At 34.4% G+C, this 12,430-nt stretch overlaps 1 protein-coding gene across 16 annotated transcripts in view; it reads left to right on the plus strand.

Annotated features, from left to right (window-relative positions):
- CSNK1G3 (casein kinase 1 gamma 3) overlaps positions 1-12,209 on the plus strand; it is a 100,913-nt gene extending 88,704 nt beyond the window's left edge. For 10 of the 16 annotated variants that reach the window (XM_069492598.1, XM_069492602.1, XM_069492609.1 and 7 more), the window contains 2 exons: positions 82-105; positions 9,504-12,209. In XM_069492598.1, coding sequence (XP_069348699.1) covers positions 82-105; positions 9,504-9,558 — 79 coding nt within the window. In that variant the 3' untranslated portion in view covers positions 9,559-12,209. The remainder of the gene's footprint in view (positions 1-81; positions 106-9,503) is intronic. The other 6 variants (XM_069492603.1, XM_069492597.1, XM_069492599.1 and 3 more) reach the window with 4 other exon arrangements.
- The last annotated feature ends 221 nt before the right edge of the window (positions 12,210-12,430 follow it).

Raw genomic sequence — 12,430 nt, forward strand, 5'->3', positions numbered from 1 at the left:
ATAATTTCAATTTCGGCTGTTTCTGATGATTTCTCTCTCTCTCTTTTTTCCCTTGTATTTTTTTTTTGTGTGTGTGTATAGCTGCCAGAAAGTGTTGAACATGTGGTGAGTTCTCAAGTGTAGGCAGGCAGAAATAGCTCCGTTGACTGTGATTTTAAAGATTTAGCACCATTTTGTGTTTTTTGAAAACAAACCTCTTAACATAGAAATCATAATTTGTGGAAGTGATTCAAAAGTATTTGATATAATTAATGTAGCCCTGAGAAGGAAAAAAAAATTATTTGAGGAGCTCTTTTGCCTGCTGCAACTTTTTTGCTTCAAGTGACATAGATTTGGGGCCACTTTTTAATTGCCAACCCTGCTTGTGCTTGTGCATTCATTTTGTAACATAGTTGTTATTTGCTATTTTAAAGAGAAAGATAGGTTTTTGAATTAAGCTTTCTTTTTTCCTGTTTGTAAATGTTAAATACATATAGCAGATCTTCTCCTCCCCGAATAGTGTCACTAAACCAGTATTACATTTACTAACCAATTATCATTGCTTTGAATATAATCTTGAAAAATTTTATGATATAGTGAGAGAGTAATTTAGAAAATCCTCATCTAAATAGTTCCTGATAATTATAGTTATGAAGAATAATATTCTTATTAGTAGAAATATTATTTAATTCTGACATTTGCCTTTAGTTGTAATATGTTTACAATGCTTCTCTCAGTTTCAAGACAAAGTTTGAGTCAGCCTTGGTGTGAATAAAGGAAGTTACTCAGACTAGTAAATTTTGAAACATTTTATTCATATCCAAAAGGAAACTTACATAATTTTTAAATCAATGCTCATTTGCTGGCTGCAAAATGAGGAAACTTTTGCAGATATTTCTTTTTAAAGAGCAGTGATCAAATATGCATTTTAATTAGTTTTGACTATAGAATTTATTGACAGCATGACTAAGTTTAGTGTATTTCAGGATATTACTAACTCTATACTTGTGTGTTTTTAAACAAAAGATAAAAAACAGCTTATATTTGTGAATTTTAGGTGCAGTAGTAAGCACAGTTATGAAAGTAGAGTGGCAGTGTGGCAGATTAGGACGCACATGTCCTTTGCAGTTAAAGATAGGTTGTAAAATCCTATTTCTGCCACTTGTTTGTTAACCTTCAAGAGAGCTTGTTTCTTTTTCTGTAAAATGAGGCTAATAATATCTACCTCATAGGTTGTTGAGAAAATTAAATGTGATAAAGCTCTGGTATTTCGTCTGGCACATGGCAGGTATTCAGTAGCTATTATCAGCCCTATTTATTTCTCCTCTTGGAGCCGCCAGTGACCTCCCTCATCTGTGTTCTTCCTGGGCTTGTGCTTCTTCTGTCCAGTGTCCCGTGTTTTCTCTTCCGTCACCACCACACTCTTCATCAGAACTGGCTTTTCTGTGTTCACACCCTCTCAGAGACCTGTTTTCAATTGAATCTATTATATCTATCTGTTTATTCATTCGATTACACTGCTGAGATTTCAGAAATACCTGACAGTGTCCTTGCTCTTAAGTAGATTATAAACTAACAGGGAAGATTGCTGTTGCATTACCAAATGTCAGGATATGATTAATATTATGAAAAAGGTATAAAAATTGGTTAGAGTTTGTAAAGAAAAAGGTTACTTCCTGACCTTCATGATCAGAGACTGCTGTATGGGGATGGCTTTGAAGAATGGCATAGTAATTTATTTAGTTGGGATGAGTGTGAAAGTGTGTGTATGGGTTTGGGTCTATATCTGTAGGCACCGAAAGATGAGAAGGAAGAAATGGTGGGAAGGCTGTTCCTGAAGGAAACATTCTACATTGCTTGGAACAGCATGTCCAGATTCTTGGCATGGCACCAAGCTCTTCATACCTTTCATATGGTATGATAGGCCCCTGCCTATCTTTCCAGCCCCATTTTCCATTCTGAACCCTGTATTCCATTGGTTCTTTAAGTCTGCCTTTTCTGTATTATTCTCTTTCTGTATCTCCCACTTCTTGAAACTTCTTGAATATCTTGAGAACAAGGCCTTTTTCATCATCAGATCCTCAGTAGCTAAAACATTATGTCTCAGTAAATTATTCCTAAATAATGTTGTATACGCATACAGTGAATATTTGACAATATAAAGAAATTTAATTGAAGACATTATGCTAAATGAAAGAAGTCAGACACAAAAGACTACATATTTTGTGATTCCATTTAAATGATATGTCCAGAATAGGCAAATACATAGGCACAGAAAAAAGGTTAGTGATTGCCTAGGTCAGGGAAGAGGAAGTTAGGACTGACAGCTAATAGATAATGGGGTTTCTTTATGGGGTGATGAAAATGTTTTAAAATTAGATAGTGGTAATAGCTGCACAACTCTGTGAATATACTAAATTATACTGAATTATACACTGTCAAAGAGTGAATTTTATGATATGTGAATTATATTTTAAGAAAATGGTTGTTAACAAAAAGAGAAAAGACAGCAACCCATGAGATCAGTGAAGCTTTAGTCCAGGAGGGTTCAATACATCAGAACTTTCTTACTTCTTCACTAGTTAAGAACTCTTTAAACACATAAGGTTTTGTATTTCCTTCAATTAGGTTTATTCTAACATTTCTGCAAGTTTGTTATTGTGTTCCTCATATCCTCTTAGTCTGTGACTAAGAAATGTGTGCGCATGATTTCCTTTTCTTTTTCCTTTTTTCTTTTTTTAGAGATGGGGTCTTGCAGTGTTGCCCAGGCTGGCTTTGAACTACTGGGCTAAAGTCATTCTCCCACCTCAGACTCCCCAGTAGCTAGGACTACAGGCATACGAGCCACTGTGGTGGTTTTTTCTAAATTGCATCTTCTCTTCTTTTCTCTCTGTTACCATCTTACAGGTAGTTAGGGACCTACTTAGAATTTCTCTTTCAGAATCTGTTTCTTTTCCATCTTTCTTCTTACCTATGATTGGCAGAGATTCCTCTCACCCCTGGATCCCATTAAGTGGAATGTATTCTATGATGGACATTTTAGCATCTTCAAGTTCCCCAGCGTAGTACCTCACTGGGGTAAATATATGATTTCTAAATGATGGAAAATATTCTATTACTCCATATAAAATGACTTCTTCATTAGTAATTAGATTGTGCCTTACTTGTTTACTGTCGTTGAGAATGTTAAGACAGGTGATACAAATGATAACATCCTCATCATTCCTTTTGGGAATTTAAGATCACAATGTTTCCTTTAATACCATGATTTACTTTTTAAATATCAATAGTATGAAACCATCTTTCTTTTTCTCCCTCTGTCCCTCTCTCCCTCTCTCTCTCCCTCCTCCCTCTCCCTCCCCTTCTCCCCCACCCTTTTCCTCTTCCAGCATTTATTGAAAAGATTATTGTTTGTTTGCTAATATGGTAACAATGAAGATATATGAAGGCTTATATGTTAATACCATGAGGGAGGATGGAGGGTACACCAGTGACTTTTGTACAGTGGTTCTCAACCCTCACTTCTCAGTACAATCCCCTGAGGAGTTTTAAAAATATACTAATATTTAGGCTGTACTTTCAAAGTTTCTGATTTAATAGTTGCTCTATGGTGGGATCTGGTTATCAGTATTTTTTAAAAGCTCCCAAGGTGATTCTAAGGAGAATAAAGCTTGAGGACCATTGGTCTAATACCAGGTATTGCAGGATTAGCACTGTAGTTGAAGGATGCAATGTTTTTGGAGTTCAGAGAATGGAATGTGTACCTCCAGCTGGGAAGATCAGTGAAGTCTTCATGGGTAAGGATACATTTGCACTAGTTCCCAAAGATGAGTATGATTTGGCAGGGAAGATGGGTAGAAGAAGTCAGAGAGGTTAGGAGGAGTCAGAGAGAAGAGGTTGAGCTCCAGTGATGTGCAAGAAAAAATGGAACCAGTCAGAGGAATAACCCATGTAGGTATAGAGTATGTGAATACGTTAATGGAAGCGTAGGTAGTCTAAGTTCCCAATCTAAAGGGCCTTCGTAGGCAGGTAAAGAAATTTGAACACTATCTTTCTCTATAAGAAAGCAAGCCAAGAAACAATATGATCAAGTTGAGCCTTAGAAAAATTAATTTGGCAGCAGTTATGAGACCTATGTTACTTCCTGGAGTTCATCAGATTGAAGAAAATGCTTCAAAAATATAAATTTTAAGTTTTCCTATGAAACTAGATGGAGAGTTTATTTTGGGTCAGGAATTTCCAGTGATAAAACTGTCGTTTAAAAAAATGTTTTAAGATGACTGTCTTGGATCATTCAGTTAGTTTCTACTAAGTGTTCAGGACTTTGATAGTCTCTAGAACTATAAAGATGGAAAAAACATAGTATGTTTCCTCAAGAGATAGTTCAGTGAAGAAGAGAGGGGCATAAAAATTATAATATGAGGTGACAGAGAATGTATAATTTGAGGAGGGAGAGGGTAGATTATAGGTGGAAGGAAGAATATGTGCGAAGATAAAGAGGTACGAAAGACCATGTGGTATGTTCTAGGAATGACAGGTAGATCTTTTCTTTTTCTCCCCTTCCCCTTCCCCTTCCCCTTCCTCTTCCCCTTCCCCTTCCCCTTCCCCTTCCCCTTTCCCTCTTTTGTCTGTAGTTTAGGCTGCTTGAGAAGGACTCCTAATGGAGGGTAAGACTGAGAGGAGGATGGAAATAGGTTAGGAACCACATTTTGAAGAGCTGTGAGAACCATTGATGAGATTTAGGAGGGAAAGGACATACCCTGTTTATGATGGGGCAATTTGGGTGGCAGATTGGAGCGAGGAGAGACTTACCCCGGGAAGTCAGTTAAAAGGCTCTTAGCAATGGTGGAGGCAAGTTGAAAAGTTCTGAATTAAGCCAGCATGAGAAGATGGGAAATTTTTGGAAGTCATTTCAGACTTAAAGGACTAACTGCATATAGATGGAGAGGAAGAAATTAGAGATGAAGATGGGTCTGCAGGTTTTTAGTTGGAGTAGTTATGTGAATGGATAGTTTTGTTCTCTGATCTAAACTCTTGCTGCTGAACTAAATAGTTCCTCATTTTTTAAATCAAGAGATCCAGAGATGAGAAATTACATTTCAGGTATAAATTTTAAGGGGAAAAAATCATTTGTCAAAGAATTAAAGATTAAATGTCATCATGAACTCAGGTCATGAGAAGCTAGGTTCTGGAGTCCTAAGTGGGTAGGATCTAGAGGTACTAGAAGTCTCTCAACCAAAGGATGAGCCAGTGAGTCATTAGAGAAAGGATAAATAAGAACTTCATATTTAGACAGGGAAACAGGCTTCAGTTTCTAGGTGGATTTGAGAAAAGGAAGTAACTATATGACATAAATCTGGGAAGACAAGGCAAATTCTAGATGAAGAAAAAGGCAATGAATAAAGTAGAAATGGTGGTACAATGTCAATAGCAAATCCTTGACCCTTACCATGTATGTTTTCTACATAGTTCAGGACTTTGATCTATTGATTTCTTGTTTCCTGAACAGCTTAGAGTTCATCAGAAGCTGGGCTTAACATTTATTCTGAAAGGATTTCGGATTAGATGTGTAGCTTCAAAGCTTTAGGCTAGCTACTGAATTACTGAATGATCATGTCACAGTATGACCCTGACTTGTGAGAGCATGTTGGCTCACTGGAACCTTATTATTATAAGGAATAATAAAAAGCCAAAAAAAAAAAAAAAAAAAAAAAGGAAGCCTTAACAAGAACATGGTTCAAATGTCTGGTAAGCTTAGTAAGTTTCCCCAGGATAGTTGCCAGTAGTCTAGATCTGAAGGGACCTCATATGAATATGAGCTATAATGTGTAAGAAAATACAGCCATGGGGCAGCAAAGAGAAAATGTATTCAGAATTTTATAGGTGTGGATAATTTTTTAAGACCAGATAATCAAATTTATTGATAAAAATAACTTGCTGGCATTGAGAGAACTGTTATATGTGCTAATTCCTGAAATTCCTGCTATTATTTGCAGTAGTTATGGTCAGTAACTGGTGTTTTCTTTTTTCCTTTCAACTGTACCAAGCTGTGAAATTACATGGTCTCTGTTTATACTTTTGCCGGCACTCATGTAAATTGAAGGCACGGGTCCGCTCATTACCTGCAGAGCTCAGCTCAGGGCATCCAGGACTGAGGCTCCGCTGGAAATGGAGAAACAGGAGGGGTGGTCCAGCAGTTACATCTTGAGAGTAATATTTCTTGACCTTGGGGTTCAGATTCCTTTAAGAATCTGATGTAAACCATTTTTCTACAGAAAAGCCTCACATGGGCACTAAAATGTTTATTTTACGAGGTTTCACTAGGGTTTGTGGCCCATGGATAAGAACTCTAGCTTTAGAATATGCTTTAGCATTTTGACTATGTTCTTACTCCAGGAGTTAGTTGCATTTATGAGACAAATCACTCATTTATTCAATAGATATTAAATGAGTACCAACTTTGTACCAATTTGTTGGGATATATTATCTGTGAGCAAGCTTCATAACAAGCTTGCTTACGTTCTAGTGTGAAGGCAGATAATAAGTAAACAAATAAAAGAATTTCAAAGTAGTAGTAATTACAGTGAAATAAAACAGTAATGTGATAGAGTGACTATATATACGGCAGTAGCACTGTTTCAGATTAAGTGCTAGAGATGGGAGACAATTGAAGTGAGACCTAATTTCTTAATTACTAAGACTATAAATGAGATGTTTTGATAATGACTTCTATCTTAACAAATAAGCCATAAGGTTAAAATATCAATTTACCTCTTCTGCAAGTAATACCATATTTTGAGAGCATCTCTGTTGTCTTTGTAGTTGGATACATTCATATGACATAAAGCAATGCTACCCTCTGGTGGTAGTCACTCGAATAGCATACTAACTGGTCTTTTGCAAATATATTAGTGGGATTTATTTCTGAAAAATAGATGTCTTTTTTAGATTAAGATGTTTGAATTTAAAGGGTCTATACCATTAGAATTCATCTGAAAATCTTATGTACTCCCAAATAAATTCTTGGCATAGATTTCTATGTTCAATAATACTTACGCTGTTGAAGGAACAGTTACTTAAATGGGAAGAACTTGACTCTCAGAACTGAAAGGAATCCTGGAAAAATAACCTAAGCAAGATGAATTGCTAATACAAGTGTGGAAAATCTGGGACTTGGGCTTGTTTATTAAAATATGTATTATATTAAATTCCCCATTCAAAAGGGCTTATATAACTTAAAACACTTTTTTAGTAGAAAATTTTCGACAATGTATTTTAGAATTTGAAAAGACTAATGTCTTTTCAAAGTATTTAGGAACAGAGAACATTATTAAAAGAACAGTTAATGAATTTCTATTGAAATATTACCAGATTCTTAAACTAAATATTTTAAATATTTGTCTGTTTCTTCTACATACCTGTTTTTTCATGTTTTGCTTGCTACCCTATAGACATTTTCTGACTCTTTTCTAAGTCTTTAGTTGAAAGGTTCATTTTGGAGTAATGGTTTTTATATTTTATAGAGTAATTTGGCTTAGGTAATGTGTTTTGCTTTTCTCTTTTGGAAAATTTATATAACTGAGATTTGAGAAAGTATTAGATAGCTGACAGTTAAAAATAAATTTGACTTATTTTTCTAAATCCTGGAAAAATCTATTACACCCGGGGTCTTATTTTACCGTGGCAGCTCTTCTCTGGGCCCTTGTCTGGGTAATTCATTTTAGTTCTTTCCAGTAGTTTACCTCCATAAGAATAAAATTTATAATGATTCATAATTGTACATATTTCTAGTTGAATCTTTATCAGATGATACACAATTTTGAATTATTCACAGTCCATGGTCTAGTCATTGTGTGCTGTTTGGTGCACTTAAACAATACAGTTGTATAATTTGGTTTTCAGTGCCCGCATAGTGAGTTCATAATCATGGCATACATCATAATAATGATATAATATTATTTTTGACTAAAGATAATGTGGGTAGAGAGATTGTGTAATTTAACTGGACAGTATGGATTTCTGTTTAAATTTATCTTACAGAAATATATAAAACATATCTAGCAGTTATTTCATCTTCCATAATCTTTTGCTGGATAGGAAACTTGAAGCAATATGGTTCCTATTACGCTTAGCTTGCAAATGTTGAGTTAATATTCTTTTATGAATGTGGGTTGATAAGAATTATAGGAACATCTTTATAAGATCATATTATATACAGTCTTTGAATTGGCAGCTTTTGGTGATGAAATCATGTATGTAAATATGGCTTGCATTACAAAATAAGAATTACACACACACACACACATACACACACTCACTCTGGACTTCAATAATGGAAAATTTAGGGATAGCCACGAGATAGCCAACTGTTCTTGCCTATGCCAAAAGTAAACTCAATCCTGGGAATTAGAAAGTTTTTTTAAAAAAAGATGCTTCACTATATATAGTGCCTGTCATTTTTTATGTTCTGATAGATTGACTTTCTTTCAAGTGTGGAAGGGAAAAAAAAAAAACACTATACCTTTTGGCTTGAAGCCATACCTTCATACATTTATTTGAAGGAATGCCAGGCTTTTAAGGGCTGTGTGTGTATGTTTGTACTGTTTTTTGGGGGGGTTAGGAACTGATTAGTGATTCTCATTTTTCAGTTCATACAAGCCCCAGCCTTGTTCTACAGCAGCCATGATGTGTTACATCTTCTCATGACTAGGAGAATTTATTGTGAGGAAAACTAGTTTTCTCAGGGATCATGTCTAGATTTTTTCACCTGGGAATCAAAATCAGAACTTAATTGTTTTAAATACATAGTTTTGAATTATAAAACTAAATCACCTTGATTGTGCTAATTTAAATATTAAGCATAATTTTTACCTTAACTAAAATAACTTACAATAAGCTTGACTCTTCTTTAACTCTTAAAGAATTAAAAAGTGTCAGTCTTGACATTCTATTTAATGTCTTTTCTCTTTTCCAGTTTGTAAATATGATGGAGCATGTTTGTTGACTAGTGTATATTTGATTTTTCTTTTTTACTTTTGGAATCTAAACTGATTCTTGGTGAAAATAAAATTTCCAGTGTTAGGATCATTATTGCCTTTTTAATAATGGCCTCAACAATCATATATAAACATCAGTGAGAAAGGGAGAGAATGCATAGGATGAATATCATAAAAGCACACCACTGTCAGAAATTATCGAGCATCCTAACTAAAAATGGTGGGTCACTTGGGATTCAGAACTCTTTAGCTTCTCAATTAGTCTTGGTGCAAAGCCTTTTGAATTTAGTGGCTCCTTTTTATGTTGCATACAATGTCTTGCTATTCCTAAAAGGCATGTTGATGAAACATAATAGTAATAGCTCTGTCATAGTTTCACTAATATATATGCTTCATTGGTGTATTCACTGTTCATCTTGCACCAGCATGTTGCTTTTTATGACCATTTAAGTTAATATGATAGATTCAACTTTACTTTGTAACATTTTAATACTTTTATAGTAAAAAGAGTGTTTCCCTTATCTGCAGGTGCTGCTGTTTTTTCAAACGAAGGAAAAGGAAAACTATACAGCGCCACAAATGACTCTGGACACAGACAGATCATAGGGAGTTACTTACGCATTCATCTGCTGTCTTGTGATTAAATCATCTCTGTAGTGACCACATATGTTTTCAAGGACTCACTCTTAGAAACAAAAATGTCATACTTTCATACTTCATTTTGTGGTTGTCTTACATTCATATTTTTTTTCTAATTTAACTTTTTTGGAAGCTTTAAAGTTTTGTCAAAACATGAGTACTTTGCCCATCGATGAATGGAATGGACCAGTGAGGTGGTATTGATGAATACAGTTCTATAGAACATTTTTTAGAAGCTCTTCTCCTATTGTAGGAAGCAGTACAGTATCTTAAATGTCAACCAGTTACATGCCTAATTTGGTTTTTTATAACTTCTGTGAGAGCATAATCAAACAGGAATTTTTTCCCCCAGTGGTTAATGCCACCGAGAAAACAGCATTGCCCAAATGTTTAAAGGAAGTTATTCCTTGAGAAGTTCGTATTTTATGACATCTGCATTGATTTCAGTATTACTGATGGTACTGTTATTCATGAGTCATAGTAACATTCTCTCTGTGAAATCATGGTACAGTCACCGCCCAGAGGTACTGAGGAAAAAGCGCTATGGGTTTGGCGGATGGTAGTGGTAAAATGAGTCGTAAGTAGTGCGGTAAATACGAGCTCTGCTTTTGTTGCACCACTGTGTGAAGTACCGTGTTGCAGAATTGGCAAAAGTGCTTACTGTTAAAAGTGCAAACTATTCGTATAATGTAACTTTATGCTTCCAGATAATAATGTATGTTAGACAGCAAGAAATGAATACTTTAAGAAGTGATATATGTTGGAGTTTTAAAGAAATACACTAAGGAGAAGAAATAAATGTGAAACTCGTTGCAGTGTATAAGGTTGAAGCCTAAGGAGGTCCCGCTGAAACCTACTGCTGAATGATTACATTCTCCCTTAAGCAGAAAACTTTGAATGTGCCATGCAATGGTGTCTGTTTATGAATTATTTTGCTCTTTGATAAAAAAGAACCCCAGCAATAAAAACTGGGTTACTCTCTTGCCCTATGTGAGCATTAGTCTCTTGTATTCAAGTTTGCTGTTTCTCTGGAATTTTCCTAGTCTTTAGCATAATTTTGATGATTGAAAAATATTTTGGAGAGGATGGGTCAGGTGCTTTGCCTTCATAGTCTTTTGAAGTGCCTGCATATGAACAAAGAAACAGTTCTGTAAAAAAGGAAGCCCATTCCACTTTTCAAGTATGTTTTGTTTTAAGCCATCGAGACACAGATGTGCTTTTGTCACATTCTAGTAGCCAGAATTTTCAAGAGGGATTAAAACAAACAAACAAACAAACTGGCCACAAAGATAATTATGTTGAACAAATCTCATATTCACTTTTCATTTCTAAAATTGTTCCTTACTCCTTCCATGCCGTCTTTTCTTTGTTTTTAAGTGTGTGCCTCCAGGCATGCTTATTTATTTTTATTATCTCAAGGTAACATTTAAAATGTGTGTTAAAGTAAATAAATCCACATTTTTTAAACTTCATGATTGCATTTACAGGGATTTAATTGTATTTTGTAATTTATTTTTCTTATTAGCCAAAAGTTTAATGCATTGTTTTTGATGAATTAGGCACCCATATGAACACCACAAATCAGGACATTGTTTATCATTGTTGCTTTGAATCCTGTGAATGATCTTTTCCTGATTTTAAAGACTTACACTCAGCTTAGGAAACATTTGCTATATAATTTGGTCAGTAGTTTCCATTCTATTTGTATACTGTCATGATGTCTTAAACTACAGGAATTACATACTGAGTTTTTATTTTTGTTTGCTTTGAGCAAGGTAGATGGATATTTTGGCCATTATAATGTGAAACCACTTCTTTCTTTACAGTATTTGACCAAATTTGTGTGTCTATGATATTTGTAAATACATGCGATATCTGTATTTCTTATCATAAGTCTATTTAGTTTTATTCTCAGTAGGGATTTTTGGATTGTACAGTGTTTATATGATCTGAACTCCTTATACATAAGAAGGTGTGTATATTAATCCAATTATGGACTTAAAATATTTTAAAAGTATAAGTACCCTTATTTGCTGCAAAGACCAGTGTGTAGACATTTGCTTTTTAGCAATATTTTTAAGTGCTCCATTTTAATGCCAAGAAATAAGTCTTTTGGCAACACAAACTGGTCAATAATAAGTAATGCAGGTATGTTCAGGTTAAGCCAACAATGTTTTGCATTTTTATGCTTCTTTTCTGTCAACACTAATGAAGTCAACATTGCCTGAATGTCTGAATAATGAAACACATCCCTGTTTAAAAGTATGTAACTGAAAAAGAAGTAAAAAATAAAGGTAGTTTTTTTAAACTTGCTCTTTCCCATTTCCTCTAATCATGGGTAAAATAATGCCACTCACTAACTTAAGATAGGAATTTTAAAAATTCAATTCATTTAGTCTATTATAAGTGAGAGGCAGAATTAAAGGAATATGCTTTTGTTATATTGTTCATGTTTTATTTTGCTTTGGTCAAACCTAGTTGTAAAGAGCACATACCAGGAAGGATATAAGCTTTATTTAATGTCTTAAATTTTTTTTTAAACTTCTTTGAACTGGTTGATAGAGCAATTAATTAAAACTAATGTCTTCTGATAAATTAAGGGGAATAAACAGAATCATTTTATTCTTTTTTTGAAAATGAAATCATGCTATTATGTTTACACAAAGTAAGCATTATTAATACAATTTTAGGTTAAGGGCTTAAAAATCTTTGCAAATGTAGAGTATATATTTGTGACAGTAACTCACAGTTTATCATTGTGCATCACGGGGTTTGACAAAATGGCATTAATGGTGCTCTACTAACTGAAGGATGCT

This window comes from Eulemur rufifrons, chromosome 17, assembly GCF_041146395.1.
Source record: "Eulemur rufifrons isolate Redbay chromosome 17, OSU_ERuf_1, whole genome shotgun sequence".
Classification (NCBI taxonomy): domain Eukaryota; kingdom Metazoa; phylum Chordata; class Mammalia; order Primates; family Lemuridae; genus Eulemur; species Eulemur rufifrons.